The sequence below is a fragment of the Urocitellus parryii genome, chromosome 3 (assembly GCF_045843805.1).
Source record: "Urocitellus parryii isolate mUroPar1 chromosome 3, mUroPar1.hap1, whole genome shotgun sequence".
In the NCBI taxonomy this organism is placed as follows: Eukaryota; Metazoa; Chordata; class Mammalia; order Rodentia; family Sciuridae; genus Urocitellus; species Urocitellus parryii.
The window spans coordinates 122,854,787-122,880,514 of record NC_135533.1 but is presented as its reverse complement, the minus strand read 5'-3'; the positions used below and the strand labels follow the sequence as shown (position 1 = coordinate 122,880,514).

The window sequence follows — 25,728 nt, the reverse complement described above, 5'->3', positions numbered from 1 at the left end:
GCTGCTCCGGTGGTACCGGCAGACACGCACTGTTAGGTGATGCTTTGGTTCTCAGGCCAGGACAAGGTCTTCTGGCTTGAGGAACAGTTCCTGGGCTGTGGCTCTGGAAATGGGAGCAGCCAGGCCAAGGTGTCAGGGACAGCGCATCTTGGTCTGGCTGGGACCAGCCGCAGCAGAGCCTGGCTCAGAATAAGGGCCAGCGGAGGCAGGGCCTGGCTGTGGGTGCCAGAGCCATGCGTGGTCTTTCTCTCCTCTTACATAGCAGCTCAGATAATGCAGAAGTGAAGTTTGTGGGGCCTCTTGAAATGCTCAGGCCAGGTGTCTAGGGGAGTGCTATTTATAGCACCAGCATTCCGTGAGCAGGAAGCATCTGAGGAATAATAGTTGGGGAGGGAGTCCAGTACACAGCCCTGGTGTGGGTGGACAGTGGGGCAGGAGGCGCTCCAGGGACGGCGCCTTCCCTTGGGCCTGGCCAAGACCACACAGGAGACGCCTGACTTCAAAGCTCAGGGTTGTGCAGACAGAGATGGCCAGACAGCCCTGGGGGAGTGCAAGGAAACCTTGTCCCCGGGGACCTAGAGGCGCCAGTGACCGGCAGCTCCTGATTCTAGTTGAGGCTGAGGCTCCCCATGCCGGCCATGAACAGGGAACTGAGGTTTGCAGCCCTGGGAAAGGAGGGCAGATGCGCACAGCGTCATGGGTGGGGTCTGGAAGGGAGGAAGCTGTCAGGGTGGCCACATTGTTCCTCTGTGGGGACAGGTCTGCTCTGCCCACCAGCACTGCTGCTGCTCCAGAGCTTCCTGGAGGCTGGGCTGGCCACAGCACGGGTCTCTAGGGCACTGGGGTTGCCAGGGTCAGCTTGGATGATGACTAGCCACAGAGCCGGGAAATGGTGGAGAAGGGGCCAGAAGGCAAGGAGGGCCAGGTCCCTGCAGATGTCGACATGTCCTGGGGGTGCTGTGACAAATGACACTAACTGGTGGCTTTACACAAGAGACTTGTTTTCTTAGCTTGGAGGCCAGAGTCTAAAATCAAAGTGTGGCAGAACTGGTCCTCTCTGAGGCTCAGAGAGCCCCATCCTGGGTCTGTCACCAGTATCCAGGAGACCTGGCCATCCTGCAGCTGGGAAGGCAGGCTCTGTCCCTGCCTGTGTTGTCCAGGGAGGCTTATCACCCTGCAGCTGGGGGCAGTAGTCTCAGTCCCTGCCTCTGCACAGCACTCCTGTGCCTGTGTCCCTCCAGCCTCTCGTAAGGGCTCTGATTGGCGTCAGGCTCCTCCAAATCCCGTGCCCTGTCCTTGGAGCCTTACTTTGGTCACATCTGAAAAGACTCTCTCCCAGGTGAGGCCACAGCCTGAGGGTCTGGCAGATGTGGGACCTGGTGGGGCTGGTGTGAACCAGGATGCGGCCCACGTTACTCTCTCTCATGTCGCCCCCCCCCCCCACAGCCAGATGCGCTGTCAGCGCTGGGCTTGCTGACAACCTTGCTCCGCTCCCTGCTGTCCTCTACCTGCTCATCCTTCTCAGTGCCCAGCACTCTGAGCCCACACACTCTGGGCCTCTGCTAACGTAACATCCAAACTTGGTGAAAATGAGAGCTGAGAGCTGCCAGCGGCTTCCCAGGTCCCAGGACCCTGTGGCTCTCCAATTCCTGACAGCATTTTCAGGGACTGGCCATCCCGAGGCCACAGCCCCAGTCCTCACATTGTGCGATCCTCTGTAGCGCTCAGGTCCTAGTCCCTGCCCACACCCTTTTGCTGCAGGGAAGGGGCCAGCTCTGGGTCAGTGCAGCACCTGGGAGTGGCCCAGGGCAGTCCCAGGGCAGTCCCAGCTCAGCCTTGGCTGTGATCTCCTCAGGTGAGGCTGGTGCTGCCGCAGAGGGGCAGCCCACTCACCATGGGCTGCAGCCATGGCTTTGCTCACTGGGCTGGGACCATGGCTTTGCTCACCATGGCTGTGGCCATGGGTTTGCTCACTGTGGGCTGTGGCCATGGCTTTGTTCACCATGGGCTTTGCTTACCATGAGCTGGGTGTCCAGCAAACCGGGAGTTGCAGTGCAGCCATGGCTTTGCTCACCATGGCTGTGGCCGTGGCTTTGCTCACCATGGGCTGGGACTGCGGCTTTGCTCACGGTAGCTGCAGCAGTGGCCTTGCTCACCGTGGCCTGCAGCCATGGCTTTGCTCTTGATGTTCGTCTTTCTTCATATCTAGCGCTCCGGTTCCTTGTCTCATTTCCTTCCTGTGGATGGAGCGTTCTGTAGATGCCACAAACAGATCGGCTGGCACCCGCTCTCCAGGACGGCCTTACTTCCTCCTGTTTCCCGGGGGATCCTGCGGGTAGAGCTCGGGGTTCAAGTTCTTTTCCTCTTGTGCATGAACGCTGGGTGTCTTTCCTCTGCCCCTAATCTCAAGGCTGACCCCACGCCCACGCAGCAGGCAGCAAGTCTAAACGGGGCTGCACATTGCTGTCATCTTTCTCTGGGCCTCTCTCCCCTCCAGGGCTCAACCCTCAGCTAGAGACCTGGCCTGGTGGATGTGGATGGGGCTAATTTAACTCTTCGCACGACTTCTCTGTGGAAAATGATGAATCTGTGGGAAGCGGCGAAGATGGTGATAAGAGAGGCTGTGTGTGTCCTCCCAGTTCCCCCCACGGTGACAGGTGGCAGAACAGCGGCGTGGGGTCACATCCCAGACACCGAGGCTGGCACGCATATGTGCAGTTCCCTGTCCTTTTAACACAGACTTGAGGGATGTCCCCGAAGCCACCCAGGAGGAGGTCCCTCATGCTTCCCTTCTTGCCAGCAGCCCTGCTCCTGGCCACCATCATCTGTTCTCTGTCACTGTGGTTCTGTCATTTTGACAACTGTATATAAGCAATGACAAAAATAGAACAAGTGACATAAAGAACATCCCAGGCTGGATGCCATCACAGCCCTCACGTGTCATCTGTCGGTCCCTGTGTCACCCATCTACAGCTGTCCACCACCATCCACACTCAGCCATCACCGGTCACCCAGAAGCTTCTCCCCCATCACCTAGCAATCCACCTGCCATGGGTCGTCATCTGTCATCTGTCCATTTATATATTTGTCATCTATCAATCCACCTGTCACCCATCTGTCACCTATCATCTGTCTTTCTACCTCTCATAGGATCTACCATCCATCCATCATCTCTCTCTGGGTCTCTATCCTCTGCCCTGTGCGGTCATTCAGAAGTCCTTTGTGGTCACATCTTCCGTGGCTCTCACAGAACCTAGCGTCTGTCCACCTTGATATCGTGAGTCATCTTCTGGGTGTTTTTGCCATTCTTAAGTGACACCAGGGCTTTGGTTGACTGGTCTCTGCACCACATGGGTGGCTTTTTGAAGGACAGCTGCATGTGAGGGTGACAGACTTGCTGGCTCCCAGCACCTGGGCCTCACCCTGGGCTCCTGGTCCTTCCTCCCGAGGTCTCTGACTGGTGCCATGCGCCTCCTGCTGCACGCCTGTCACTGAGGACAGAGCACGAGAAGCCACATCCCTGCCACACTGCCCCTTAACAGGGACAGGGCCTGGGAGGCCAGGGGATGGGCACAATGGGGAAGCAGGAGGATGCCGTGGGGGGCCCTGCAGGAACCTGGAAGGATGAGGGTGGAGCACAGGGGCCGAAGGGAGAAGCTCCGACCCGTGTGCGTGAGGTGCGGTCGGGGGCTGGAGGGCACAGGAAGCAGGTCACAGAGGCCCTCAGGTCCTCTCAGGCCTGGGGCAGCTCCGAAAGCTTTGGCTCTCCCCTGAGTATGGTGGACACTGCCAGAGTGGCTGAGCAGAGGGACAAAGTGGCCTGACTTGGGTGTCCAGCAGGGAGTTGCAGTGCTGGGTGAGCCAGGTAGACAGAGTGCCCAGCAAGAGACCCCACTCAAAGCTATTTGGTCAGGATCTGTTACTGGGTGTGCTGATGGACTTGGGGTCCCAGAGCCAGGACCAGGACCTTTGGCTGTATGGCAAGACCGTAGGCAAGTCCATTTGGGACATGAGGCCAGGATATGGTATCACCTGTGCCAGGGTCAGAAGGCTTGGGAATGGCAGGGCAGGGTGTGGAGCACACAGGGCAGGGCTGTGCACTGAAGTTTCGGGTCTGGGCTCTCTCAGCTGGGCACGTCACCCACCAGAGAAAAGCTGCTTCTGTTGGTGGGAACAGGAAGTAAATGTCAGTTAGGCACCATGGGGGCTTCTGGAGCCCAGAGAGGCAGGTGCCATCCTGCTGAGCCTCCCTGGGTCCCTCAGTCCAGCCTCTGAGTAGCAGCTGCCCTCCTGGTGGAGACCCAAGCTGGCCTCCGTCCTGCTTCAGGTCCCTGTGCACACCATCCAACTAGGGGAGGTTTGGGGAGGTCCACCAGGCCCTAAATACCATGACCACATTCCCAAAGCCACCAGATCAGCCACTCTCATGCCCGGGCAGGTGGCAGAATCCCATGGAGACAAAGCCAGGGAGGCGGAGGGGCTGGTGGTGCCAGTGGGGTCCAGAGACTAGGGATGCGCTGCAGTCTGCTCTGCCCCAGGAGAGCTGCTTTCTGGGGCTGAGGCCGCACACCCCAGGGGAGTCCGGGCAGCGGGGCCTATGGAGGGTCTGTGTGTCCTGACATCAGGCCGGGCTTCCGAAGATGCATTAGATGAGGGGAGTTTTGGGATGGGAGGGGCGTGGCCCCCAGGACACTGGGGTCCTGGGACTCTCTGAGTGAGAGTTGGGTCACTTGGTGGCCCTGGCACCTGGCTCTGCACCCAGTTTAACACAATATCACCAGGTCTGCAACCCCTGAAGACTCAGCAAGTCTTTATCTTAAAATTTAAAGACACTCGGTGTGAGTGCTCCTTCTGCCCGCTCTGTGAATTGTCCCAGGTATGCTCAGAGATCAGTTGTCCCCAGATAAGCAAAAGAACAATTGGGTCTTTGTATTTAAACCCTTAGGTTGATTTCTTGACAAAAGAACAAGGGGAACATGGCCTTGACCCTGGTAGGACTGGGCCAGGAGCAGCCCAGCAGCAGGCTGCAAAGTAGAGCTCCTGGGGGCACCAGGGCCTTGCTCCCCTTCCTGACCTCGGCCCTGAGGCAGGAGCTGCCCTCTGCAGGCACTTCTGTTCCTGTGGGTCCAGCACCTAGGGGGCTTCTCTTCTGCTGATCTCTGCTCCTGAAACACGGTGGCTGCCTGCAATTGGGGGTGGGGGTCCCCATGACTCTTGTGTTCTGGGAGCTGTGAGTTTTCCTGTCTGGTGGCCCAGCCGGCTAGGATGACCAGTGGGAATGGTCTTTTCCCTCGCCCAGGCGTTCAGAGATGACGTGCTTTCGGTGCCCCTGGCCTTTCTCTGTGAAATGAAACATGGATGGAGACCAGTGCACCCCTGCTCTTCCCTGGCACCACAGCTGAGTCCCCATATGTCAAAATGCGCTGCCCCAATCTGCTGGGAGCCCCAGGCCTCCTTTTGTGGAGATTAACTGAGAGCCTCTGCTCAGCTGGACACATTGGAGGTGGTCAGTTCCCCAGCTCCTGGGCCTGGGATGGAATGGCTGACCGGAGGGCAAGGGCCATTCTGCTCCACGCTGGGGTCTTGGCCCAGACCTGAGGGAAGGCCGCCTGCCCCCTCAGACCACACGCACTGCTTGCCGGCTGCCAGGTGTGGCCCTCCTTTGAAGGGTGACCACACTCCGGAGTGGGGTGCAGGACTTCAGAGGCCTCCCCGTTTATGGGAACAGGCTGCTCTGAGGGCTAAGCCCCACAGGAGAAGAGGTCAGGTTTGGCTTCCTCCAGCCACCCGCTTGCTTTAAGCCCTTCTAGATGGCCCAAGTCACACAGAGAGCTCCCTTGTTATGCGGGTTCTTGGAGATTTGAGTCTGGGGCTGCCTGTGCAGGGGCCTCATGCTGCTCTCGATTCCGGGCTGTGGCCTCTCCAGGTTTCGCTCATATCTCCCACTCTGTGGGATGGGACCCATCTCCCTGTGGCTGGGGTGCTGCTGGACACAGGATCTCCTGCCTGAGTGTGGAGCTGGAAGGCAGAGGACAGTCTGTCCCTGGCTCTCCAATGCTTGGCATCAGCTAAGGGCCTGTGAGCCCTGGTGGCTGGCCCAGCCTAGAGCTCCTAGCACATGCAATTCCATGTTCCCAGGATGGAATGGGTGGCCAGGGTCAGAACCTTGCTCCGAAGCCACCTCCTCCAAGCCAGGAGGAGGAGCTGGGTGGTTCCCAGGTGGCCTTCAGAGGGGTTAGGTGTCTCATGCAGAAAGCCACGTGGTCAGGGTAAAGGAAGGCTTGACCTTTTAGGTTCCCCTTGACCTGTGAAGCCTGCAGGCTTGCGCTGCCCAGTTTCTTGGTGGGAGGGTCAGCAGAAGCATTTTGCAGGATTCAGGGATTGGTTTCTCTGGGAAGGGTGAGCAGCAGGAGGCACAGCTGTGTGCCTCTGACCCCTTGGTCCTCTGCAGAGAGGCACACGGTTAGCATGGTGCAGATGGACGTCCCTCAGAGGTCAGTTCCCCTGCCCATGAGCTTGATTTCCACAGCAATTCATGCGGCATGCTTTTCTGGGTGTCCCTCTAGTGTAGGGTCTTTTGGAAACTGTCCCTGCCCTGGACACTTGTTGTAGTGGAGGGTGGCAGACCACAGACCTAGGGACAGATAAGGTACAGGCCCAGGACAGGGTTAATGCTATGGGAGGTCACAGGGGGCTGGGAGGAGGGTGGGCGGGGGTGGAATGTGCTCATCTGAGAAGGTGAAGAGAACTTGGTTGGGCCAAGCCTCCGTCTAGGGAGGAATGTTCTGGCTGAGGCCTGCAGAGTCCCCAGGTACGGGCAGTTTTAAGAGGCTCTGTCATCTATTGAAAGAACCCCAGGATGCAGGGGGGAAGCGAGAGGAGTGAGGGTTCCCCTTTGCCAGAGCATCAGTGGGAGCAGGGCCTGCACTGCCTGGTGCTGCCCGGAGCTGTCGGGCAGACTTCTGAAGGGGACCGTGAACCAGCCTCTGGCTTCGTGGAAGGTTTGGAGGTGCTGCCTAGAGGGGCCGTCCATCCTGCTGGACACTCCTGACCACCAGATGGTTAGATTACCATGCACCTGTGAGGGAGAAGACACCCCTCTGCCCAGTCCACTTGGGATGCAGGGGCTGATCAGTCTGCAGGAGAGAAGGGTCTCGGGAAGCAGGAAGGCTCACCATTGGCGTCACTTGGGGTCAGAGAGCAGAGTGACTGCCACAACCAAAGGAGAGGTGCGACTTGATTGGGACTCAACCCGATGCCATGTGTCCCTGGAGCCAGACCACCTACGAGCAGCCTGGCTTTCCCGGGCTGCTGGATGAGCTTTCATCTATTAGGGCCAGGCTGCTGTACAGCACCCTGAGCTGTCCCCAGGGGTGTCCCAGAGAGGACACGCACCCCAGAACAAGGGGTCCCATCCCTCTGGCCACTTCTTCCTTTATCCATTCACCCAGTAAATGTTTAGTAGGCGCCTGCTGTATGCCAGGCTCTCCAGCTCATGGGCAGAGAGTGAGAACAGACAGGGGCTCTGTTCCCATCCCACGCGCATGCTGGGGGGACAACAACTAAATGGGTGACTGTAATGTATCACATGGGACCACTACTGTGAAGAGGAAATTAGAGGAGTGGGCACAGGAAATGAGTGGCATTGCTTGCTTGAGGCCTGGCGTGGAGGCGAGGCGGACTCTGGGAAGAGCAGACCAGAGAGGTCCCAGCCTGCCCAGGGAAACTGCAGCTTGGGCTGGTGTGGGCAGAGGGTGGCGTGGGACGGGTCGGGCACCTGGCCACTCTCACCACCTCAGGGCAGCAGGTGGAGAGTCAGTGGCTGAGCTCTGCCTCGCCCTAGAGCTTGGTTGTGGGGCTCACTCCTCTGCCCCCACGTCATATGCATGTCCCTTTTCCTTCATTTCAGACTCATAAGCAGCACATTGATGCCACCAATGCCAGCAACCGCGTCTTCCTGTACTGTGCCTTCCTGAACTTCAGGTACTGTCTCAGGGGCACAGGGGAGGGTGCCAGGGGGAGGGGGAGAGAGCACCAGGGGGAGGATGGGGGAGGAGGATGCCAGGGAGAGGGCGGGGCGGGGGGAGCCTGGTCGGGGCATGGTGCCAGGCAGGCCGGCCCTCCAGGGCACGGGTCTGGAGCCAACACAGCTGCAGGATGGCACACACTGGAAGCACTCAAGACCTGGGCAAGACCCAGAGAGGTGCAGGGCACCGTGGCCCCTGGGACCCCTGGGACAGGTCTTCCTGTGTGTGGATTCACCAGGACAGTCTCTTAAAACCCACAGCAAACCAGTTAATCAGAGGTGCCGTGGGGTCAGACGGAGGAAGCATTCCTCCTGACACCTCACTGTCCCCCTCCCAGGGAGAGTTAACAGAGAAGCCAGGGAGAGGGGCATGGGGATGCAGCTCTTCACTGGATGATGTTGGAATTCCAGGGTTTTGGTTTTACTGTAGGAACTGAAACAAAAAGCAAACAAACAACTTGATTAAAAAATGGGCGACAGGGGCCTGGGCTGTGGCTCAGTGGCAGAGCGCTTGCTCAGCTCGTGGGAGGGACCGGGTTTGATCCTCGGCACCACATAAAAATAAATAAAATAAAGGTATTGTGTCCAACTACGACTAAAAAAAATTTTTAAAAAGGGGGGCAACAGACTTAAACAGACATTTGCCAAAGGAAGAGATACAGACGGCCAACAGGTGTATGAAAAATGCTCCCCATCACTAACTGTCAGGGAGGTGCCAGCCCCAGCCGCTGCCCTCCAGCAAGCACAGCTGTTATCCAAGGCACAAAAGGTGGCACAGAAGATAGCCCCAGGGAGGATGTGGCCAGGCGGAGCACACACCATCTCCAAGAATGTAAATTCCTACAGTCGTGGAGATCAGCCTGGCGCGTCCTCAGAAAATCAGAACCAGAACTGCGGTGTGATCCAGCAATGTTCACCCTGCAGAGAGGCAGAGGGAGCCAGGTCCGCACATCAGCGGGGTGTCTGCACCCCCAAGTTCACCGCAGCACTGTTCACAGTGGCCACCAAGTGGAGTCCACCCACGTGTCTGTCCACTGAAGAACTCACAAATCAAGATGGTGTGGGGCAGACCCCACGGTGCAGGGGATGACGCCTGAGAGCAGCCACTGTGAGCGCAGCGCAGTGTCCTTCCTGTTCCTCTTGGCAATTGTTATCTGTCACCATGGGACAGACGTTCAGAAGAACATGCGCCTCTCCATGTCCAGTTCTGTCTGTTTTGACAAATGGATGCAGCTGTGCCAGGACCATAGCCAAGACACAGAGCAAGGCCATCCTCCTCAGAGGTCCCCACGTCATCCTCCAGTCCTGGTGACCCCGGCTTGTCCTCTGTCCCCGTGGTTGTGTCTCTGAAAGATGCCACATGGGGGGCTGAGTGCAGGCAGCCTCCAAGGCTGGCTCCCTGTGTGGACGCAGTGTGGCTCGCGTGCCGACGTCCAGTTGGCCGTGTCCTGCCGTGGCCTGGACTCTGCTCGAGGAGGAGTGTCCCGCACCTCATGGTCTGCTCTCAGCTGGGGAACGCCTGGTTGTCTCCCCATTGGGGGGATTAGGGGTGACACGGAATGTCTTACCAGGTTGCATTCTTGGAACCATGGGGTTGTGATGTGCTGTCATTTTTGTATGTTGCTGAATCTAATTTGCTGGAATAATTGATGACTTTTCTGTCTATGTTCGTGAAGGAAATTGGTCTGCAGTTTCTTTTGGAAAACGCCTTTGGCTTTGGTAGAGAAGCAGTCCGGTCTTTGCAAGAGGTACACTTTGGAAGACTGTGTAGAAGTCACATTTCTTTCATTGATGTTTTGGTAGAATTCATCAGTGCCGTCATGGAGGCCTCGTTTTCATTGCTGACAGGGTTTTAACTATATGTTCAATTTATTTTATGGATACAGAACTCTTTAGGCCATCTGTTTCTTTTTAAATGCATTTTGGCAGTTAGTGCTCTTTGGAAGGCTTCGTCCGTTTCATCCGAGCGGTTGGATCGGGGGCCCAGTGTTGGTGGTAGCGTCCTCGGTGGACCTGTGCCTGGCTGTGGTCCTGAGGCCGCAACCTCATTCTTACTTCTCAACCCCTGTCTTCTTTTGTCTTATCCACTCTTTCCAGAGGCTTATCAAGTCTATTGATTTTTTTCCCTCCATTAGGCTTCTGTTGTCCATTGCATTGATTTATTCTCTTTAACCTACTTCCAGAGAAGGAATTTACCTCTAGGTACTTTGCTTTTCATTTTAAAATTTATAAACACGAAGATTTAGATAAATGACACGAGATCTTTATTATTTTCTGGTAGAAACATGGAATGCTGTAAATTCTTCTGGAAGCACTCATTTATCTGCAGCCCACGGATTTTGACATGTTGTTTTTATTTTTTATTGAATTTAAAATATTTTGAAATTTTCCTGTGACTTACTCTTCTACCTACGAATTATTCTGAAATGTGTTGCTTGATTTCCAAATAGTTGGGCATTTTCCAATTACCTTTCTGCTACTGATTTTTTACTTTTAATCATTTATTTTCTGTGCCTTCAACTTTTAAAATTTGTTAAAAGCTGTTATATGGGGTTGGGGTTGTGGCTCAGAGGAAGAGCACTAGCCTAGTATTCGTGAGACACTGGGTTTGATCCTCAGCACCACATTAAAATAAAATTTTTAAAAAAGGGTTTGTGTCCACCTACAACTAAAAATTTTTTTTTTGATAAAAAGCTTTATATGACCATAATCTGTTGAATCTTGGTGAATATACCATGAACTTTTATTTTTATTTTTTATTTATTTTTTTTAAATTTTTTTTTTTTAGAGAATTTTTTAATATTTATTTTTTAGTTCTCGGCTTACACAACATCTTTGTTGGTATGTGGTGCTGAGGATCGAACCCGGGCCGCACGCATGCTAGACGGGCGCGCTACCGCTTGAGCCACATCCCCAGCCCTACCATGAACTTTTATATACCAAATATATCAAATACTTTTCTGGGTTGAACAGTCCGTAAATGTTAGTTAGACCAAAGTTGATTGACAGTTGCACCCAGTTCTTCTGCACCCTTATTGCCTTTCTGCCAATTCTCTCTGTCAGTTACAGTTGGCCCTCTGTGCCCAAGGTCTGGATCTGCACAACCAACTCACCATGAACCAAATATATTTGGAAAAAGAAATTGCATTTGTATCAAACTTGTGCAGATTTTTCCTTGTTATTATTGCCTGAACAATACAATGTAATAGTAATTCATATACAATGTAATAATAATTCACGTAGCATTTACATGTAAGATTCCATGAGTAACCTAGAGACTGTTGAAGTATTCAGGAGGATGAGCCCAGGTTACCTGCAGATCCATACAGCGTTATCTAAGATTCTTGAGCACCCTGGCTTTGGTCTCTTGTCCCAGGAGGGACTGGAGGAGAGTGAAAGAGGCGTGTGACTCTCCGGCTGTCTGCTCAAGCTATCATTTATCCCTGATGTATGAATTTTCCTTTATTATCTTTTGAAGCGCTGTTGGTAGGAACACATACATTTAGTATTGTTACTTCATGGAAAACTGACCTGCTATCATTATGTAATGCTCTTATTCTGGGGATGGACCCAGGACCTCTCCCATGCTGGGCAAGTGCTCTGCCCCGAGCCCCATCCCAACCCCGGTGTCCTCCTCCCTCCTAGGACATGTGCTACTCTGGGGGCTACTTAGTTCCATCTATACACAGCTACTCTGGCTTTTTTGATTAGTATTCTACAGGTGCTGTATCACCTGTCTGTTCTACAGGTGCTGAATCACATGTCTTTTCTATAGATGCTGAATCACGTGTCTGTTCTATAGGTGCTATATCACATAGCTGTTCTATAGGTGCTGTATCACGTATCTATCATATTTGTCCTTTTACTTTCATCCTATTTATATATTCACACTTAAAGTGGGGTATTTAGATTGCATATGACTGGGCCTTGCTTTTTAATCCAATCTTAACTTTGCTGTTTTAATTGGAGTATTTACACAATTTATATTTAATATGACTATTTATGTGGTTGAAGTAAAATCCCCACTTTGCTGGGTGCTGTCTAATTTTGCCATCTCTTCTTTGTTCTCCTTTTCTCTCTCTCTGACTTTATTTGGATTGGGGCTCTTGTAGGGTGCCTTTTGACTTCCTCTGTGCACTTGGTTTTATACCTCCTTTTAATTCTTTGGTAGAGGCTGAGCTTACAGTTTGTGGGTTTCATGCACCCGTGTCTACCTTCAATCCATGCTGTAGCCTTCAGATGTCTTCTAAGATACTGTAATGGCTTCTCAGTTCCTCCTACAGGGCCCTGTGCCTTGCCCTCAGTTGGATCTTTATAAGTGACACGAATGCACACAGCCATTGTTGTTATTTTCACCCCAGACCATCAGTAACCTTGCAGAGCAATTAAAGATAAGACCATGGTAATGGCACGTAGGCCTTCATTTATTCCAGCTGCTGTATTTCCTGGTGCAGACCCAGGCTTCTGGCTCCTGGCGCGTTCCCTTAGCCTGTCTTGTAATGCAAGGCTTCTGGAAGTAAATTTGGGTATTATTGTCTGGGAAAGAATTCTCTTTTATTTTTGAAAGATATTTTTCGCTGGGCTTAGAATTCTGAGCTACTTTTTTTATGTACCCTAAGAAATTTACAAGTAATACATTATTCCTTAAAAAAGTGAAGCATTATTTTAAAAAAGCAAAGTCCCCTTTGACCTTCCCTCTGATCCTGATCTCCTCTCCCTGCAGTGGTTACAACGGGGGGAAGTTTTCGTGTGTGCTTTCGGTAACTGATGTGTGGTTTATGTTGTGTTCATAGGACACATCGGTATTGTTTAGCCTGACATTTCTCACAACGCTCCACCTCATCTTGGTTTTGCAGCCTGCCCCAATGGGCACATATTTCTCCTATTGTATTTATATGTGTCACATCTTATTTATGGACCTGAGTGAGCATTTTTGTGCGTGGACGCAACCTTCCTGGGCTGTAGGCCTAGGCACGTTTTTAATGTGATCCGGTATTGCTTGGCTGGCTTCCCTGGCAGATTTATTTCTATACAGTCGGAGCTGCCTTCCTGTCCCCACCACCTCCCCTGGGAGTGGGTCCTCACTCCCCAGATACGGGACCTTGGGCAGGGTCACACCTTCGTGGCTCCATTCGGGGGGTGCAGCTTTGTGGTCTCCTTCCCTTCACCTGAGCAGAGGGCCCTTATTCACCTCGAAGCCACGTCTTTCCACCTGCTCTGGTCCGATTGAGGGGCCACCTCACATTTTCCGTAGACAGAGGCCCTGTGCAGAACACAAGGGTCCCAGGAAAATCAGGCCCAGGGAGTGATGGGAGGGCTGCAGGGCCCTCTTCTGTCCCTTGTTCCCAATGGAGTTTGGCTCCCACCTCCACGGGAGGACAGCTCATTAATCATGAAAGCCGTGGTAGAAGCTGCTGTCCCTGCCTCTCGCTCGCCAGCCTCAGTGTCACCCCTGAGCCACCTCGAATGCCCTTTCCCATCCTCTCAGGTCCCACCCACATGGGGTCACAATTTCAGTGCTCACAGTCTTCCTTGGGAAATAGCAGTGCTACTGGTGTGTGTCTCGTATGGGGACATGGCAGGGAGGTGGGGACGGCTCCCGCTGGCCACGCACCCTGCTGCAGCCATGGTGGCACTGCGGTTGCAGCTAAGTGGGACATAGCCAGGCTGGAGCCCTCTGCCTCTGGCTGCAGGTTGGTCTTTTCTGGTTACCGAGCTCACATCTACCAAGAGAACCACTTCAGAGTCCTATTTGGAATCTGAAAACAGAAGTGCAGATGAGAAAATCAGGTCACCAATGCTGTCCCCTGAGAAGGAGCCAGCTGATGTGGGAGCGTGTTTGTTTGAAGTGGTTTTTGTCTACGATCTTCTGATATGAGCACAGTATTCAATGCTAAAGCATCACAAAGGCGCAAACGTCCTACTTGGCCCTCACCTCTCGTTCTGGACCACCATGGGGTTCTGAGTGCCCTCTGTTGTCTCTCTGTGGGTCTAATCCACGTCCGTGGAGTGTCTGACACTGTTGGCTTCCGCTGTCCGTGCGCCTGTCTCGCGGTTCCTGCTGTGAGCCACAGGCTGGGTGCTCCTTCTCACTGCCGCAGCGGTCCATCCCCAGGGATGCCCTGGTATCCATTTCCCCAGGTCCACACTTCAGTTCCTGTGCGTGTTGGTAGTGTCATCCTGACTGGCAGATGACCCTGGGTGTGTGCCCTCTGTTGACAGTTCAGCCACCTCCCGGGTTTGGACAGTGGGCTGTGATACTTCATTTTGCCCTGGACGTGGTCGAGCACTGTGCAGAAGGACAGTGCTGACACAGCTCTACCCTCCTGTCCCCAGAGAGGCCCGTGCTCCCTGTGACCTGCTCGCTGTGGCCTCAGCAGCCCAGCGCCCCCAGCCCTGTGGCCTGACCCTGAGAGGCCACTGCCGCAGGCTTTGTGTTTTACATTCTGGGGGCGGGGGTAGAGCAAGCCCACAGGGCCACAGGCCTGTGTGCGGAGAGCTGCTGCCCTCTGGAATCAGTGCTGCCTCTGCTGACCATGGCTGCTGTGTCCTCAGCTCCGGTGGAGGTGTCTGGTCAAGCCAGGGCTGCGCGCGCACGGAGGGGAACCTCAGCTACTCGGTCTGCCGCTGCACGCACCTCACCAACTTCGCCATCCTCATGCAGGTGGTTCCTCTGGAGGTAAGGACTGGCTCGGGAACCGGGCATCACGCAGACACAGGGCCTCCTTCCTGGGGGTCCCAGGTCTTGCAGGGGGCGCCCTGCGAACGGGCCAGCCTTATGAGGTTCATGTCCTGGGAAACGGCGCACCTACTGCTACCACATTTTCAGGCTGAGCTGGGGAACATCTGACCCCAGTAGGTGGAGGATCCACTGTGTCAGGGGAACTGAAGGGACATGGAGAGACAGGTCATGGAGTAGGAACCTGGAGTAGGAGCCTAGGGGCTGCCTCCAGGGAGATGTGCCAGGGACAAGGACATGAGCCCCAGCTCACAAGGAGCTGCAGACAACCAGCGGGCGGGTGTTCTGCCAGCAGGCCTTGCCTTCCGGGAACCTTTCTGAGTGTCAGTCCTGCTAGAGGGTGCTGGGGTCACTGGCTGCTGGGAGGCACTGGCGGAACATCTGCTGGGAAACCAGTGTCACGCAGGCCACGAGAGGCTCAGCCTGTGGTGGGCACTGCATCAAGTACCTGTTCTCCCTTTGGTCCTGTGGCCCCTAACGAGAAGCCATCATGTTGGCCATCACAGGGGGAGGGTCTGGGGACTTCCCAAGTCCTCCAGCCCTGAGGGCAGAGCCGTCTCCTCCAGGTCCTCCACATCGAGGACTGAGAAGACTGTGCCTTCTCTGCAGCTGGGAGGGTCAGCTGGGTGGCACGGGTGGGAGAGGGCATGTCCAGCAGGGCCTGACCTGTGGTGCCGTGAGAGGGAGGGGGGGCTCGGTGCTCAAGCCAGCAGCCTGGCAACCCAGCGCCCTTGGGATTGTGGATCTACCACCTCTCAAGATCAGTGACAGCAGATTGAGTCTGTGGGTGTCTCCGTGGGAGCAAATCCATCTATTCATTGCCAGGAAAGGTTGATTTGAAAATGGTTTAAAATTATCTCTGCTAAAAAAGAACATACCCATGAATGTTAAAGAAATGAAGGCAGATGTCATGATCACATCCCAAGCCTGCGGCACGCCCCAGAACCACACACCGGCATCAGCGGCCCTACCTCCTCTGAGCTGAGCCCACGTCTTCCTCTGTGCCCCCAGCTCACCCTGCTGGCTTTGGGTTCATGGCCCAGGTTCTGTCCCCAGGAGCTCATGTCCCATCTCACCGCCTCCCTCTCCCAGGCCCCTCCTCGGTCTCCCCGCAGCCCCTTTCCAACCCTGGCAGACAGTTGGCTCACCTGAGTGGTACCTTAGACAGGTGGGCTGGGGCTAGGACTGGTGCCCAGGCTGCTGTACCAGGGAGACGCCAGCATGGTTTCCCAGGGAGCTCCCTGTGTTTGGTGTGTTTCTGTGTGTGTCACATGTATGACATTGTATCCTGCTGAATGAGGCCGCATGTGGCAGTTAGCACAGGACAGGGGCTGTGGGCACAGGGCTGGCGGTGCAGGGGCAGACTTGGGACCTGAGCTCTGGTGTGTCTGTGGGGAGCCCATGAAAGCCCCTGAGGAGCAAATCCCCAGCTCTGCAAGGTGTCCCCAAAGTCAGCCTCCAGGTGTGGTGGTTTCAAGAATGGGTGGTGTCCACTGTTCCTTCCTGAGAACCTGGCTCACATCACCTGTGCCAGCTGTTGTGTGAGCCAGGCATGTGTTAGTCAGCACCACCAGGAGGGACTGGAACTCCCCCACAGGATGGCAGGGCCTGCAGAGCTGACCATACGCACCACAGCTGCTGGGCACAGGCAGGCAGGTGGAGCTGGGTTTACACTGTCCTGAGAGAGGCCATTAGGGACTGACCCCCTATGCTGTGGCTGCTGCTGTGGGCTGGCCCCACCAGGGCCTGGGGGGTGCACCACCCACTGCTTTGGTTGAGAGCAGGTGCTGCAGTTGACTTAGAGGAGGAATATGTAGGCAGAAGAGAGAGCGACCAGGAGGCTCAGGGCTGGCGCTGACCCCTGAAGCCACTGCACCCAGCTCAGGGAACCACAGCTCCATCTGCATCAGCCCTGTGTGCTCCCCAGGTTGTGTGGGCCCACCTCTGAGCTGGCAGAAGCCAATGCCCAGTGCCTCATCCTTGGTTCCTCCCCAGGTTCTTCAGGAACCATGTGGGCACAGGCAGCTGCTCTGTGCCCCGGGGATGGATGTGCAAGGGCCCTGGGCTAGCACAGCGTCACCTGGGAAAGCCGTTCCAACAAGCCCCCCAGGGGCAACCACGGGAAGTGTGCCTCACCAGGACAGTCTCACCGTGGTACACAGGCCGACTTTGGCCAGTGGACAGGTTTCCTTTAGTCCCCATTTAAAATGTTTAAACCCAGATATACTGTCTAGAGGTCTGGATTCCTGGTTTTAAAAGGCAGAAGGCCTGGGTGCACTGAGCTTTCACTCCCGACTGGATCAGCTGGAGCTGCCTAGCCACAGTCCCCGCAGGCTGCAGTGGGCTCCCAGCACCGGGCTCTGTCCCCTAGATGCAGCAGCCCCATTGCACCCAGCTTGTTGGAGACAGTGACACGCTGGCTTCCCTCTGGGGGATGTGCTGGCCCACGCAGGGGGCTGGTGTTGAGCAGGAGACAAAGCTTCCTTTTGCAGTGGGATTTTATCCAGAGCCTCTCTGGAAGCCTGAGTTTGTGGTCTCTGACTCAGGGATCCGTGTCCTCAAGCAAACTCCAGGCTTTTCTTGGCATTTCTAAATCTGCCCGCGGGTGGGAGCGGAAGGGCAGCTGGGGCACTGGGTGGCACAGCTCCACAGGAGCCTTCCAGTCAGGGCCCGTCCACACCCTGGGTGGGTTGGTGGAGCTATGCTCAGCGGCACCCAAGTAGGTGCTGACTGCAAGGGCTCAGTCGGCAGGGTGGGCACCGTGACCTGGGCATGTGCCCCATTACAAGGTGGCACTGGGGCTGGGGAGCCGCTGTGTGAGCCACAATGTCCCAGGGGCAGAGCTGGGCAGGGCTGTGCTGCGATTCTCCAGGGCAGACACAATATGCCATGGCTCTGAGGAAACAGCTTCCTATCCTGCAGGGTCTCCTTGGCCTGTGTCAGGACTCCCTGTGAATGACTCTGTGCTAGGTCTGTCTTTTCTAGGGCTGGGGCAGCAGCAGTCCCCTCCACTGGTAGCCAGAGATGCGGGCTCCCCGCACCCAGTACGTGCTGAGTGGCCCTGGCAGGGTCCTGCTGAGCCGCGCCTCCCCATCTGTAGTGTGGCAAGACCCTCTTTGGGGAGAAGTAGGCACCACCAAGGCTGAGTGCCGAGCCTCAAGCACCCATCTCCCAACCTGGATGGCTCCAAACTAGCCCTCTTGCCAGGCTTAGGCTACTACTATTGGGGGAAAGACAGCCATGGCTTGGTTTATTCTAGAACCTTCAGGAACAAGAGTCTGCCCTGGAGCTGTGGGGGGGCGGGGCTTGAGCTTCTGCAGAGGGAAGCCTCCAGGGGTGACCTCATCTTGGGGATCCCATCTCGGGAAGAGGCTGCCCTCAGAATCAGGATCTCACCTTGGGGGGCTTGGTAGCCAGGTGTGGAGACAGGCCAGGCTGGGTTGGAGCATCCCCATCTTAGAGGGCCCACAGCAGGCCAAGGGCTAGGTGTCTACAGGGTGGGCAGCTCAGAGCTGGAGGCCTGAGGGCTGGAGGGGCTGTGGTGGCACGAGTGACCCCTGTGCTTTGTGGGCATCAGGAACCTGCCTCGTCTTGGAAGCCAGACAGCAGCAGTGGGGCCACCCCTGGGCGGCCGCCAGCCCCCACCCTGTCAGGAGTGAGGGCCTGCAGGGACCTGGGGCTTGCCCTGGGGTGCAGGGGAAACCAGGGCATGAGGAGAGGGGAGCCTGTTGTGTTCTGTAAGGATAGGTGTGGGAGGCAGTCGGGCAACAGGCAGCTCCGAGCCTGAGGACAGCCTCGGGTGACCACCTGCCTGTCTCCCTCCCAAACAGCCTCTGAAGAAGCTGGGCTTTTCCACTCGAGGCCCTAAGCCCCGAGCCCTGCTTCGTCCTTTGACAGAGGGTGGCGCCGTGTGAGGACGGCTCGCTTCCTAGAAACGGGTCTAGGTGTCCTGATGGCATAGTCCGGCTGTGCCCATGAGAGCCACCGTGTGACCCCCAGCCTCTGTGCCTCCTTAGGGGCCTTCCTTATGAGGCGGGGTTGGTGGGGCCGTGCAGCAGGAGCTGGGACCACAGAGGGACACACCAGGCTGGCAGGGACACTGGCCCCACCCCTCGTGGTCCATCTTCCACTGGTTGTGCAGGGACCCTAAGCATGGAGCTGAGGGAAGGATCAGTGGACAAAGGCCAAAGAGCAGTCCAGGCTGACGGGCACATGCCTACCCCCATTCCTTGCCTGCCCTCTAATGCCTCTTCTCTCCCCTCCAGTTCTTGGTGAGCTGCTCCTGCCCACCCAGGCAGCCCTGGCTTGGTGACCATCCTGGGTCTTAATGGCAAGAGCATTTGCCAGCTCCAGGCAGAGAGCCTCCCAGGCTGGGTCCTCTGATGGAGGTGGACTGGCATCCGAGGACAGGTGGAAATGAGCCACCTGCAGCCTGGTTGCTGCGGGGCAGGCTGGTGTCCAGAGGGGACTCCTCCTAGGCCACTTGCCCTCCTCAGAGGCAGTGGCCTCTCTACAGGGCCACCGAGGGACCCAGGACTGACCACTTCACCCCTGCTACCCACCTGGACCTCTCACGCTCCCCTCAGCGGCGCCATATGCAATTCAGAGGGGAGCAACTGGGGAAGTGGCCTCTCAGAGTGGAGAAGTAATTCAGGAGCTGCTTCAAAGGGAGGAAGACCTGAAGCTCCATGAGGTGGTGAGGCATGAGGGCCAGCCACAGAGGAGCCATCTGTCTCAGATGCAGGGCAGAGCCCTGGATAGGGCAGCAAGTCCAGCAGGAGCCATAACAGAGACGTGACTATTGCCCCCAAAGCCACCCATGGCCCAGTGAGAAAAGGGCCATTGACCTCATCCCCACAATGCCTGTCCCACCTGGCAGGGACCTGGCACCCAGCTAGTAGTGGTCAGCCTGTGGGCAGACCTGGGCAGAGGCAGCTTGGACCCAAGAACTCAAGGTCTGGGACCTGACTTGGGTGCTCAGGACAAAGTACCCCCATGTACCTGCAGGGAGAGGAGGATCCTGCCCCTGGCTGGCAGCTGGGCCCCTGGCTGGGTGGCTGAGGCTGGTGGCTGGTGGCTGAGACCCCTGACTGAGTGACTGAGGCCCCTGGCTGGCGGCTGAGGCCCCTGGCTGGGTGGCTGAGGCCCCTTGCTGGCATCTGAGACCCCTGGCTGGGTGGCTGAGGTTGGTGGCTGGTGGCTGAGACCCTTGGCTGGTGGCTGAGGCCCCAAGGCAGGGCACACAGCCCCACACTCAGGCCTGGGGCCTGTGGCAGGCAGCTCTGCCCAGCTGGGAGTTCTCAATGGACCCTGCTCAGCCCGCAGGTGCCCTGCAGATGCATCCTGCAGCACTCAAGGACTGAACCCAGAGAGGAGGCCAGGCTTCCTGACCCCATGGAAAAATCACCTCCATTGTGAATCACACACTGTAGGGTGTGTGGCCAGTCCTACTGACTCCCACAGTCCCTGTGCCCCGTGTCCATTCCTGACCTCTGCCTCCGGGCTGGGCCTTGGGGCCTGCAGCGTTTCCTCCCCTGGCCAACAGCATTCCCTCTTTGAGGCCTTTGCCCCTCCTCATGAGCAGTGCTGGGGAGCAGCTTCTAGGCCCTCCAGCAGTGCCACAGGTGGGGGCTGGAGGCGGAGGCCCCCTCCTGTCCTAGGGACGGATCTTGGTGTGTGGTCTGTGGCCTCTGGACAAGACATCCACAAGGCCTTCAGGACCCAGGCCTCTGACAACAGGCAGCAGGCCTGGCCTTGAGCCTCGAGCCTCAGGAGCAGGTGGGGCCCAGGGCAATATGTGTCCAACCCTGAGGCCCAGACGGGAGCCATTGTCCTGAGGCTGTGCTGTGGGGTGGCCTGTGGCATCTGCATTTACACACTGCCTGATGTCTGAAAGGTGTCACACGCCCCGGAGGCGAGTGTGAAGTCCATGTAGGCTGCAGGTGCTGGGGCCTGTGGGTGCTAGTGCAGAAGGAGCAGCCATGCCAAGGGCTGTCACTCTTGGTGGGGTGGGGTGGGATGGGGGTGCAGAGTGGGCACCAACCCACCACAGGGTCACAGCATGCCACCCAGCAGGCACCCTCCAAGCCATACTGTAAGTAAATCCCTTCAGCCCCTGGTGCCCTGACACAGGCGCGGCAAAGTCTCATTTCACGGCCAGAGGCCTGCAGCCCGCTTGGTTCCAGAGCATCTACTGGGACACAGACCAGCTGGACTTGAACCCTGGCGGTCTGCTCTGGACCCTGCTCTTCCCCTCTGCAGGCAGCCCAGCCTAGGCAGGAGGTGTGGGGAGGAGACCTGAGGGATCTGGGGGCAGCCAAGCAGCCCACAGCACCCCAGGTGCTGTGCATCCAGGGGCACCACTTAAGACTGCCCATGGGGGCAACTGCAGGCGCCCGGGTGGGCGCTGTGGCCCGGATCTGGGCCCTCTGGCCTGCGCCCACGCCCCTCTCTGCTCCTGCAGCTTACACGCGACCACCAGGTGGCGCTGTCGTCCATCAGCTACGTCGGCTGCTCACTGTCGGTGCTCTGCCTGGCCGCCACGCTGGTCACCTTCGCAGCTCTGTCGTAAGTCACCCTGTCCCCAGCTCCGGGAGGTGGGCAGCTTCACAGACATGTCGATTCCCCTGCCCCCCTGCATCTCCTCCTGGCGTTTGCAGTCCCACAGGACAGCCCAGCCCTGCTCGGACCCAGTTCACCCTGGGCCGATGACCCTTACCCAGTGCCTGTGCCCTTGAATCTGCAGTGCAGGGAAGGGCTGTGGAGTGGGGACCCAGGTTTCAGCCACACAGGAAGGCCTGCAAAGACCCCCAGCTCAGACCCAGGCAAGGGCAGATATGGCATCCGTGCTGATGACCTGTTCCTCAGCAGGCCACACTGGGCATGTGGTCAGCTCTGAGGGCCCGGCTATGCCAAGACAGACAGGGATACACTTGAGTGGGTATTGTCAGAGGTTAAGAGAGGAGGAAAGCCTACAGGACAGAATGAGGTGAGCTGCTCAGGGCAGGAGGTCAGGAAGCTCTGTCTGAGAGGAAGCATCTGAGCCACCATGCAGAGCCCTGCTTGGGAACAGCAGGTACAAATGCCCTGGGGCTGGAGGCGGGGGCTCAGACTGCAGGGCCACTGGGGCTGTGGAAGGGCAAGAATCCCACCTAAGAGCAATCGGGAGCCAGAACAATCCAAGCAAGGAGGGGCAACACTGGGCTGAGCTTTATAAGACTCCGTTCAGGGGAATGGACATTGAGACCACTATGGGAGCAACAGGTGCCCCGCCTGGGGAGGGGTGGCAGAGTCTGAGCTGGCACTGGGACTCACACCCCACTGTATCCTCAGCTCTGTCAGCACCATCAGGAACCAGCGCTACCACATCCATGCCAACCTGTCCTTTGCTGTCCTGGTGGCCCAGGTCCTGCTGCTCATCAGCTTCCATGCTGAGCCGGGCACGGTGAGTGGGCAGCCCTCATGCTGGGGCCATCCTGCCTCCCCAACCTCACTGGGGGGCGCATGCAGATCTCCCCTGTGGCAAGGCTGGTCTCTGCAGAGGGAAGGCCAGGCCCTCTCCTGGACAGGCCACCATGCCTGGAGGGACTCAGTGATGATTGGCCAGCCCTGAGCGGATACAGACAAACCCCAGGATCAGAAAGGGCAGCCTGGTCTCCCCAGGAAGAAAATGAGGCCGCCTGAGCAGAAGCTGCCCGAGGCGGAGGCTGGGCCGACAGCAGACCCCTCACCCCGGTCTCCCCATCTCCGCCGACCCCTAGATCCCCTGCCAGGTGCTGGCCATACTCCTGCACTACTTCTTCCTGAGCGCCTTCGCCTGGATGCTGGTGGAAGGGCTGCACCTCTACAGCATGGTGGTCAAGGTCTTCGGCTCGGAGGACAGCAAGCACCTCTACTACTATGGGCTGGGCTGGGGTAGGTGGGCCGGGGTACGAGGGCAGACGTGGAGGGAGGTTGGGTGATGGTGCCTTCTGTGGCAGGGAGGAAGGAGCCCTGCTGGTCCAGGGCAAAGCTCCCATGTCTCCCGAAACACTCCAACGTCCCGACGTGGCTGGGGGCTTGGTCTTACAGAGAACCCACATTGGGCGTCTTGCCTTTCTGTTGACCATCTCATGAATTCCTGCTTTCATCTCACCCTTCCTGCCCCCTGCTCAGGCCCTGTTCTCTCCTCCTGTGTGTGGGGACAGTATGGGCTCAGTGCCCACTGTGGGGTACCAGGCATGCATTTCCCTCTTGACGCTACTTTGACTGCTCCGTGCTCCATGTGTGTGTGTTTCCGTGCACCTCAGAGCCTTTCTGGTTCTCAAACATCCTTCTCTGACCCCTTGCTGTTTGACCTCCACAGACTTGTACCTCTCCTGCCTCTTCCTAGGATTTCTGCCCCTTCCCCTGGAATGGCTAGTCTGACTCGTGAGCTTGTGGGGTTTGTTGTACAGTTGGTAAATGGCTGTGCTGGGAGGTGAGCAGATGGCCTCTGTGGCTTGGACAGGTGCTCTGCGGACCGCTCAGGCCTGTCTCTGTTTCCTCTTTGATTTTCCTCTAGTTGTTTGTCCCTGGAGAGCGGGTCCTGAAGTCACCACCTGCTGTGTTGTGACTTCTCCCTTCAGTTCTGTGGGTTATGCTTCCGGTGTTTGGGGCTCTGCTCTGGGTCAGGGGCATAGCCTTGGCAAGAGCATGGCCCCTGGCATGCTGGAGGCTCACCTGAAGGGTCCCCCCAACCCCTCCCTGTGAGATGTGGGCCACCACAGGCTCCTCCAAGTGCCAGTGGGTTGCTGTTGTTCCCAGCAAGGACCTAGGGCACACCCCACTCCATGGCCCTTTGCAGGGTGGCTTTGAGGCCAGTCTTTGAGGTGCAGGCCTAGTGGGGTCCCTTGCCTGGATCTCCCTGCCTCTTCTCCCCAGTGTGGTGCTCTGGGACCTTCCTCTTCCTGGTGCACCCTCAGGCCCCATCCCTTTCCAGGGTGTGCCCTTGGCTCCAGCTCTCCACACTCCTCCAACGGACTCGGGTCCCACGCGGAGCACTTTAGAGTGTTGTGGTCTAACCCCCTGCTTCTCTCCTGGGAAAATTCCCCAAGGCCAGGGGCAGGGGGACATGGCCTCTGCCCTGAGAGCAAGCTGAGAAGGGACAGAGAAGCCCCATGTTTCTAGCCCACCTACCGTGGGGCCTTGCACACTGCCAGCTGGAGCCGGAGGGCAGGAAGCCCCTGCAGCAGCTGCCCCTGGCTCAGGGTTCCAAGACATGGGGTTCTGGGAGTAGGAGGCGGGGTCTTGCCCTGGGCGGGGCGGTTGATGAGGCCTGTGGTGTCCACACTGTTGGAGCTGTGGCTTCCTCGCACGCATGGGGATGGTGGGGAAGCCGGAGTTGAGTTCTCAGCCAGAGTAGGGGATTTTCCCGAGTGAACTTGCCTTCGTTTGCTGGGCACCTTAGGAAAATGCACAGACTGAAAGTTTGTTTAAACCACTCAGCCAGAGCGTCTGTGCCCGGGCCTGGGCGTGTCCTCTCCCATGGAAAGCCAGGTGTGTTGGACTCTTGCCCATGCTGGGGCATCCGGGCGAGCACAGGGCCCCCTTTCTGCAAGGCTTGGGCTGTTACCTGGTGTTCTTACCATTGCTGCGAGGTGTGGATCCGGCTCTGGGGACCTGCTGCCTGTTTCTAGTTTTCTCCAAATAGATTTAATTTTCGCAGCCCTCATCATGCAAGGAGGAGATTAAGCTTGTTTACTTTGTGCTTTGAATTGGCAAATGTAATTTATTTGAGGAATGAAGTGGAGTTAAATTATGCATCCCTCATGGCCTCCCCGGGGAGCAGGGAGCAGGGAGCAGGAGACCTAGGCCCCTCCTCCCCACTGCAGCTGCCCCTGCAGGGAATCCCTGAGGTCTGCGTGGAGTCCTGGGCCCACCTTGCTGCCCCCACTGCAGGGTCACCATTTGCACACACTGGCCCCAAGTCCAAATGTCTACCCCTGTCCACTCCCAGAGAGCCCAATTCCAGTGTGACCAGCTCCCGCAGTCCTTCCTGACTCCCCAGGGGAGAGCTGCTTCTTCCTGTGAGTCTGACTCCATTAGCAAGGATTTAGAAGGTGATTGCCCGCCACCTGCAGTTTTCCAGTTTCTCCAAGGAAAGAATCACGCCATTTAGAGGCGCAGGCGTGCGCACGCAGCACGTGAATAATAAGCCCCAGCAAAGACAGAGGAATGTACGGAAAGGGTTGACGAATCCGTCCTGAGGGGGAGAGAGGAGCCCAGTGAGCGGAGCTGCCAAGGTCGGGTGGGAGTGTGTGTGATAATCGAGTCGATGCAGCCTGCAGGAGCCATGTTGGAGAAAAGTGGGTTATTTGCCAATACTTGAAAATTGAGGGACTTTGCATAAAATTACCAAGTTCTTTTGAAGAACGAGGAGGTCCACGCACACGGAGTTTGTATTCCTGCTAGGCAGCACAGGCTGCAACTATGCGGCTTCTGATACAGATGCCTGCGGTCCCTGCAGGGTTTGAGTCTGTGGCCCTGACGCAAGCTGCGTACAAACAGAGCCAGGCGCCATCTCAGCCCTCCATCTATCTCCCTGTCAGCTTCCCCTTAATTAATTTTATCAGGAGCCCGTGAGCTGCGTCCGTCATCCCAACCCAGCTCCTTGGCTTTGGGCCTAAGTAAAGACAGTCTCCAGGCAGCAGGCTCTCCCAGCCTCTGCCATTAATTAAGAAGGAGCTGGAGGCTGACCCAGAGCAGGAGAGGCCACACTGCAGGCGGAGCTCTTGGAGCCCTTGTTCCTTACCTGGCCGTGTACCAACCCGCCGGCAGTACCATGCTCTGGAAGCCCCGAGGCTGTTCAGAGCTGAGGTAGGGGCACAGGGTGGTCAAGTCAGCCACTGTCCTTAAGGCTTGCTGGGGGCCAGGTGCTCTGCGGGGACTGTGAGGGGCATGAGGTGAGTGGAGTGGCACCACCCCCAGGAGTGTGGGGACACCC

The 25,728-nt window shown here is 56.9% G+C and overlaps 1 protein-coding gene across 2 annotated transcripts in view; it reads left to right on the top strand.

Annotated features, from left to right (window-relative positions):
- Nucleotides 1-25,728, top strand: part of Adgrd1 (adhesion G protein-coupled receptor D1) — a 96,717-nt gene that overhangs the window by 54,373 nt on the left and 16,616 nt on the right. For both annotated transcript variants that reach the window (XM_026408045.2, XM_077796825.1), the window contains 5 exons: nucleotides 7,910-7,983; nucleotides 14,582-14,705; nucleotides 21,229-21,332; nucleotides 22,098-22,209; nucleotides 22,526-22,679. In XM_026408045.2, the coding sequence (XP_026263830.2) occupies nucleotides 7,910-7,983; nucleotides 14,582-14,705; nucleotides 21,229-21,332; nucleotides 22,098-22,209; nucleotides 22,526-22,679 (568 nt within the window). The remainder of the gene's footprint in view (nucleotides 1-7,909; nucleotides 7,984-14,581; nucleotides 14,706-21,228; nucleotides 21,333-22,097; nucleotides 22,210-22,525; nucleotides 22,680-25,728) is intronic.